General features: G+C 50.6%; 1 protein-coding gene across 2 annotated transcripts; it reads right to left on the bottom strand.

Moving 5' to 3' along the window:
- Window positions 1-1,230: 1,230 nt before the first annotated feature.
- On the bottom strand, window positions 1,231-7,329 carry LOC134482401 (uncharacterized). Of its 2 annotated transcripts, none has more exons than XM_063275869.1 (3): window positions 2,579-7,329; window positions 1,523-2,233; window positions 1,231-1,455 (listed from the first exon to the last, which is right to left on the bottom strand). In XM_063275869.1, exon 1 carries the CDS (start codon window positions 3,858-3,860, stop codon window positions 2,949-2,951), a length of 912 nt encoding a protein of 303 aa, XP_063131939.1. In that variant the 5' UTR covers window positions 3,861-7,329; the 3' UTR covers window positions 1,231-1,455; window positions 1,523-2,233; window positions 2,579-2,948. The 2 variants fall into 2 exon arrangements, with proteins under 2 accessions (XP_063131939.1, XP_063131938.1); XM_063275868.1 differs by having other exon boundaries at window positions 1,231-2,233; window positions 2,579-6,470; window positions 6,517-7,329.
- Window positions 7,330-7,756: the final 427 nt, after the last annotated feature.

Below are 7,756 nucleotides of genomic sequence, written 5' to 3'. Positions count from 1 at the left end.
GGCTATTCTCCCGATAATGATAAGATAAACCATCTCGATGGAGTCTTCAGGGAACGAGGTAATCAAAATTAAGCTATGGTCTATTATGCATAGAATGATGAGCAGATGTTTCCCATCCCCTCTGCAGAACCAACAGGCAGGAGAGGGCACATGCTGTGGCACGGAAGTGTGCAACAGCATTTCTGTAACTCTAACTGCACCAGCCTCCCCTACGGAGTCAGTCTCCTGCGGCAGGGCCAGGAATTAGCTTTAAAAAAAAAAAGTATTGAAAGTGAGTCAAATAAAAGTGGTGGGTGAAGCACAGAGCATATAAATAAACCCAAAGGAAGAACTTCATGAAGTTGGAAGAAAATGGTGGTAGGATTTTACTGAGTCTTAGAGGCAAGAAGGACAGGGATGCATCCAGGCCTAGATACAAAGGTCTAGAAACAGGAGGAAGAGGATTTTGAGGGAAGGAAGCTCTTGTCGGATGTTTGTTGATTAGGATGAAACCCAGTTGGTTACATTACCAGGTCACGAATAAATCGATTTAAAAAGGAAACTGTATTTGGACTGGTAGGTTCAAAGGTCTCTTGGCTCCAATGCAGACCAGGCAATGAGACAGAGACAGAACACGATAAAAGGAGCTCTGTGGTCGGGCAAAACTGTTCACTTCGTATCAACCAGGAAGCAGAGATGGGGAAAGGACAGTGGGAGAGAAGAGAAAGGGAGATGGGAAAACGGCAAAAGAATGAGAGTGAATGGGGGGATGTCCCAGTAACCTACTTTCTCTAACTTGATCCTTTCTCCTAAAGTTTCCACCTCCTCCCAGTGCCTCATCAAGCTGTGGCTCCATCGATAGAGGAATCCGCGATGAGCACAGAGCCCTCTTGATCCAAGCACCTTCCAATGGCCCCAGCTCTGACCTTCTTTGCCCTGGAAAGGATGTCGTCCGCTGAGGAGCTTTAGGGGAACATTTAGAATGGAAACCATAACAGTAACCTAGCCTATGGTGACTTGTTTTGTTTCGTTGTTTGTTTGTTTGTTGTTTTATTCTCCTCTCACACAATACATCTCATCAGCAGTTTCCCCTCCTCCATCGAACTCCTCTGTTCAGAATAGAGCAGGCCACCCAGGGATATCAACCAAATACAGCATAGCAAGGTACAGTTGAAAAGCTCTCAGGGAGAACTTTCCCTCGGGATGGAGACCCTCCAACTCCAAAGACCAAACCGAGACACCACAGGATGCAATCAGCAAGAGGATTTGGTTTATTGTCGGGATACACAGGCACAGGCACCTGCGGGCGCTTCAGTCACTCGGGGGACTGGCGCACCCCACGGAACCAAGGATGGGCTTTTATAGGATTTTGGGGAGCAGAAGCAAGCATACAGAAGCAGATGCATGGTTACAGGGATATAATTGGTGGATTCTAATATGGCAAGGGTTTAGCCCGGGGGCAAGTTTCCTAGCTACCTTCTTGAAACATAACGGCTGACTCGGCCCCCCAAGGGTTCAGCCCGGGGGCAAGTTTCTTAGCTACCTTCTTGGAACATAACGACTGACTCGGCCCCCCACCAGGGTGTGGGACCTCTCCCGGGGCTTTTTTCATTGTCAGGTGCTCAACCGCAGTCGTCCTGTTGCCAGGCCTTCAACCAAACACATCCTGCTTGGCAGCCGCTTTGTACTCAGTGTTTTAACCTTTCTCTGAACCAGTCATCTTAAGTACAGCCTTGCAAAATGGCGTTACTGCTGCTAAGCTGGGGTCTTTCATTCCCCCATTTTTTTTTTGCTAACTTTGAGTGAAATCTTTCACTCGACTTGGTCAAGAAATTTCTGTCTGGTGGGGGCTTATTCCCCCACTGACTCTAGGCCACAAAAGGGCTAGGAGGAGCCACGTAGGAGTTTTAACTTTAAGGGGTTTGGAGTGTGCTGAACTCTCTATGTCTGGGGTGTAGTGTTGTGATTAGTCAATTCCTCAGACCGGACTGTCTTGACGTGTGGTGTGTGGATCTAAGCCGAGACTCCGTCTACCTTTAGGGCGGTCGGGGTAGTCAGGAGGACGGTGTAGGGTCCTTTTCACCGTGGCTCGAGATTCTTGGTCTGGTGTCTGTGCACCCACACGGTGTCTCTAATCTGGAACGGGTGTGGCACCACCGGATGCTCAAGCTTGTCCTGGTAAGCAGCGGCCAAAGGTCTCCAGACGTCTCTCTGCACAATCTGTAGGGCCTGTAAATGGGCCCTCAGAGAAGGGCTGTCAGCAAAATCAGCAATGTTTGAATCAAAGAAATGGACAAATGGGGGTGGTGTTCTATATATTATTTTAAAAGGAGTTAGACCATGGGGGCCCGGGGTATTCCGGGCCCAATAGAGAACTAGGGGAAGGAGGGCCACCCAATCCTTTGAGCCAGTTGCAAGCGTAAGTTTGGATAAAGTCTCCTTAATTGTTCTATTTATGTGTTCTACCTGACCTGAACTCTGGGGTCTATAGGCACAATGTAATTTCCAATCAATCCCCAGCAATTTGGCTACCAACTGACTTACTTGGGAGACGAAAGCGGGCCCGTTGTCCGACCCCAACGCTTGAGGCATGCCATACCTGGGAAAGATTTCCTCGAGGAGCTTCTTGGTGACCATTTTTGTAGTCTCGTGCTTCGTGGGGAAGGCTTTGACCCATCCTGAGAAGGTGTCTACAAACACTAGGAGATACTTGTATCCATATATATCTGGTTTAATTTTAGTAAAATCAATTTCTCAATGGATGTCGGGACGGTGTCCCCTAGGACAAACTCCTTGTCCAATCATGGTCCTTCCCGGGTTAACCTGAGCGCACGCTTTGTAACTCTCAGTCACCTTTTGTATCGCTTTGTCCCGATTCAAAAAAACACAGATTTATCTCTTCCCGATCTAGTAAGGTTTTTATCTTCTTAAACCCCAAATGGGTTAATTTATGTAGAAAGGAGATCAATTCAAAAGTCATTTTTATTGGCATAATTGTCTTTCTTGAGGGTGGTAGATGGCCCCCATTTTTTTAGGAGCTCTATGTCCTCATGGGCATAAACCCAACTGGTTTGTCCCACTGGTGGGGGCGTGGGTTGGTCTGGGCTATTTAAGGGCAAGATTTGTTTGCTCATGGCCGCTTCTCGCGCCGTGGCATCGGCCAGCCGGTTTCTTCGTGCCTCTGGGTTGTGCCCTTTTTGGTGTCCTGGACAATGTATAATACTCAGTCTTTTGGGCAAGAATAGGGCTTCTAAGAGGGCCAGAATTTCAGCCTTATTTTTAATATCTTTACCCTCAGATGTGAGCAGCTCCCGCCTCTGGTAGATCTCCCCGTGGATGTGTGCCATGGCAAAGGCATAACGACTGTCTGTATATACATTTAGCCTCTTACCTTTTGTCATCTTGAGCGCCTGAGTCAAGGCGATGAGTTCAGCCCGTTGTGCGGAGGTACCAGCAGGCAGGGCTTTCGCCCAAATCACTTTGTCCTCCGTAGTGACCGCAGCTCCAGCCTTTCGCTCTCCCTCTGCCAAGAAGCTGTTGTCATCCGTGTACCATGTGTGGTCAGCATTCTGAAGAGGCTGGTCCGATAGGTCCGGCCTGGTTCCATGTACTTCTGCGAGGATTTGTAGGCAGTCATGTTGTTTTGTCTCCTCTGGTAGAGGAAGCAAGGTGGCAGGATTGAGGGCGACTACGGGCCCAAACTGAACCCGTTCTGCATCCAGTAACAAGGCTTGGTAGTGGGTCATGTGGGAATTAGAGAGCCAGCGGTCTGGGGGCTGCTTTACCAAGGCCTCCACTGCGTGGGGTGCTAGGATGGTGAGTGGCTGTCCCAAAGTCAATTTTCCAGCGTCCTTGATCAGGACAGCAATAGCAGCCACCATCCTTAGGCACGGTGGCCAGCCGGAGGCCACAGGGTCCAATTTCTTAGACAGGTAGGCCACAGGGCGTTTTTAGGGTCCCAACCTTTGTGTTAGGACCCTTTAGCATACCCCTGTTTTTCATCGATGAACAGTTACTAAGCAAATTGTAAGGGTTTGGAACAGTCGGATGAATATCTTTTATCCTCTTGTTGACCTTTCTCAAGTCTTGTATTGGCCTATAATCTCCAGTGTCGGGTTTCTTAACAGGCAGAAGAGGCGTATTCCAAGGCGACCGGCAGGGGATTAGGATGCCTTGATCTAGAAGCCTCCTAATGTGAGGCCTTATACCTTGATAAGCTTCATGTGACAGGGGGTATTGTTTTATGGAGACTGGAGTTGTAGTGGCCTTTAACTGTGTAATTAAGGGGGGCTGTTGGAGCGCCAACCCCATCCCACCAGTCTCTGCCCAAGCCAGTGTCCTGTCCCGGTTTATAGGGTTAGAACTTGAAGGGGAGTTCCGTGGGGGCCAGTTATTTGGGCCCCTCCTTCCTCAAAATGAATTTGTGCTTTTAGTTTGGTGAGCAGATCACGGCCCAGCAGAGGGTACGGGCAGTCCGGAACATGTAAGAAGGAATGGGTCACCTTACCAGTAGCCAGCTGAACCCGGCGGTCCGTAGTCCATCGGTATTGTTTCTCACCAGTAGCTCCTTGTACCCAGGCCGTCCGGTCGCTGAGTTGTCCTGAAGCTTGAGTGAGGACTGAATGCTGGGCTCCTGTGTCTATCAGGAAAGCAACCGGCTGCCCCCCAACTTTAAGCGTTACCCTGGGCTCAGGGGGGGGGCTCCTGGCCCTGACCTCCCTAATCTTTATCTAGAGCCAAGAGGGAGGTTCGTGGTCGAGGCTTTCGGGGTCCGCCAGGCTTCTTGGGGCACTCTCTGGCCCAGTGCCCTTTCTCTTTGTAATAGGCACATTGATCTTTATCCAGCTTTAGCCCCTTTCGAGCTCCCCCCTATCTCCCTTCCTTTCTTGGCCCTGAACTACGGCGGCCAAGATTCGACTCAATTCTCTCTCTTATTAAAAATCTTTTCAGCTTCTTTAAGTAAATCCTGTAATGTATAGCCCTGCAAATTTTCTAACCTCTGTAACTTAGTCCTGATATCTGGAGCAGCCTGCCAGATGAAGGACATAGAGACACTCGTCATTTGTCCTGGGTCATCTGGGTCATAGGGAGTGTGCATACGGTAGGCCTCCTTAAGTCTCTCTAGAAAGGTGGAGGGAGTTTCCCCTGCTTCCTGTAATACCTGTTTTACCTGAGCCAAATTAGTAGGGCGTCGTATAGCCCCTCGGAGACCCGCTAGAAGCAACTGGCGATAAAGGCGTAGGTGTCCCTTACCTTCAGCTGTATTAAAATCCCAGTTTGGTCTCTTTAAGTGGGAATGTAGCATCAATTTTCTCAGGCAGCTGGGTGGGACGCCCATCATCTCCCAGAACATGCTTTCTGGCCTCTAGGAACACTCTTTGTTTTTTTTTTTCTGAGGTTAAGAGGGCCTGTAAGAGCTGTTGGCAGTCATCCCAAGTAGGCTGGTGGGTAAGTAAAACAGATTCTATTAGGTCGGTGAGTGCCACCGGATCTTTGGAGAAAGAAGGGTTGTGTTGTTTCCAATTGTAAATGTCAGCTGCTGAAAACGGCCAGTATTGGGTCTGGCCACCAGTTCCCTGTCTAAGTGGGAAAGCCTGGGAGGTTGTATCTGGCATCACCTCGCGCTTATTGCGCAATCTCCCTGCGACAGGGGAGAAACCCTTATCAGACTGTGGCCCGGCAACTGATCTGGCTGGCGGCTCTGCCTCCTCCGTTTTAGCCGGGCCTGTCAGAGAGAAGATTTATGAGAGGGGAGTTTGGGTCTGCCGGGAGGACAGGTTTCTTAGAAGGCTCTGATTTCACAAAGGTAGAGAGAGGAAGACGTGGCCGGCGGACCGGGCGGGGCCGAGGGGACAGGCTGGGGGTTGAGGGGAGGCCAATTCGGGTCCACGAAGGGTTCCGCCCAGGGGGAGGGTTTTAATGCGAGACTCTCTCAAGTGATAATATAAGAAACCTGGTCAGGATGTCCGTGGACGACCCGATCTTTAACCTGTAAAATAATGATCTTATTAAATGTGTCATTCACTGGCCATCCCGCTCCGAAAGTGGGCCACTCGGATGTGTAGAGAGTCTGCCATTTTCCTTTTTTTTTAACCTCGACGGACTGGTTGTGTGCCCGGTCGTGGACGTCTGTCTAATGATCAAGAGTGAGACTTAGGGGCGTTGTTAGGGACTGTCCCATGTTAGTTCTGAGGAAGATTAGAACACAGAGAAAACAAACAACACCAACAGTCAAACAAACAACAGACAGGCGTGCTGCACGGCTTTGGTACCAAACTGAAAGCAAAAAGTCAGATGGAGGTGGCAAAGGTCCGGGGCCCTCTGAAAGCCAAAAATACAGACAGAGGTGCCGTTAGTCCGGATCTTTCTCCTCTCCCAGATTGGGCCCCGAAAAGTCGGGCCCCAACACCCTTGGAACGTCTTCCAGGGCTGCGGGGCGAGAAGTCCGAGCTCGTCAGCTCCTTCTTCGTCCCGCCCAAATTCCAAACAACCTGGCTGAGCACTCACAGAACAGACCTGGCTGAGCGCTCACAGAACCTGGCTGAGCGCTCACAGAACAGACCTGGCTGAGCGCTCACAGAACAGACCTGGCTGAGCGCTCACAGAACAGACCTGGCTGAGCACTCACAGAACAGACAGAATAAGGCAGAACGAGACAAAATCAGACAGACAGACAGACGCCGGCCGGCTTACCTCCCAGTGGGTGGTCGGTGGTCCCTGGGTGGAGGATCTCCTTTCCCGGCCAACGCACCAAATGAAAAGCTCTCAGGGAGAACTTTCCCTCGGGATGGAGACCCTCCAACTCCAAAGACCAGACCGAGACACCACAGGATGCAATCAGCAAGAGGATTTGGTTTATTGTCGGGATACACAGGCACAGGCACCTGCGGGCGCTTCAGTCACTCGGGGGACTGGCGCACCCCACGGAACCAAGGATGGGCTTTTATAGGATTTTGGGGAGCAGAAGCAAGCATACAGAAGCAGATGCATGGTTACAGGAATATAATTGGTGGATTCTAATATGGCAAGGGTTTAGCCCGGGGGCAAGTTTCCTAGCTACCTTCCTGAAACATAACGGCTGACTCGGCCCCCCAAGGGTTCAGCCCGGGGGCAAGTTTCTTAGCTACCTTCTTGGAACATAACGACTGACTCGGCCCCCCACCAGGGTGTGGGACCTCTCCCAGGGCTTTTTTCATTGTCAGGTGCTCAACCGCAGTCGTCCTGTTGCCAGGCCTTCAACCAAACACATCCTGCTTGGCAGCCGCTTTGTACTCAGTGTTTTAACCTTTCTCTGAACCAGTCATCTTAAGTACAGCCTTGCAAAATGGCGTTACTGCTGCTAAGCTGGGGTCTTTCACAGTAAGACGAGGAACAAACCCAAGCGCGGGCGATCCCACTCCCACTGTTAGGCGTTCCACAAGAACACCGAGCTAACAGCCATACCATAAGAGGAGAGGGCCTGGGACAGACCCATGCAGGCGCCATGACTGCTGCTTCGTTTTTCTGTGAGCCTCTATGAGCCCGGCCTCTCTGGCTCCTACAATTCTCCCTCCTCATCTTTCCACAGGATTGAGGCACCGGAAGTGGGATTGGAGTGGTGCGTCTCTGACCCTTTCACCTGCTCTTGGGATCTCTTTCCTCCTAGGTTGCCTCACCCAGCCCTGATAGGAGGGTTTGTGCATCCTGTACCTGACGGAGATCTCCAGTTCTTGTAATGGCACCCTGAGCAAACGAATTGATTTCCCAAGCCTTCGCATACGGTTTGCGGGAGTTCAGC

This window comes from Rattus norvegicus, chromosome 16, assembly GCF_036323735.1.
Source record: "Rattus norvegicus strain BN/NHsdMcwi chromosome 16, GRCr8, whole genome shotgun sequence".
NCBI classification, from domain to species: Eukaryota; Metazoa; Chordata; class Mammalia; order Rodentia; family Muridae; genus Rattus; species Rattus norvegicus.
The sequence above is the reverse complement of the archived record's forward strand: the minus strand, read 5'-3'. Positions and strand labels throughout refer to the sequence as shown.

Bases quoted from the DNA above. Each gene is read 5' to 3' on its own strand.
- LOC134482401 (XM_063275869.1), bottom strand. From the start codon at position 3,860: ATGGTGGCTGCTATTGCTGTCCTGATCAAGGACGCTGGAAAATTGACT.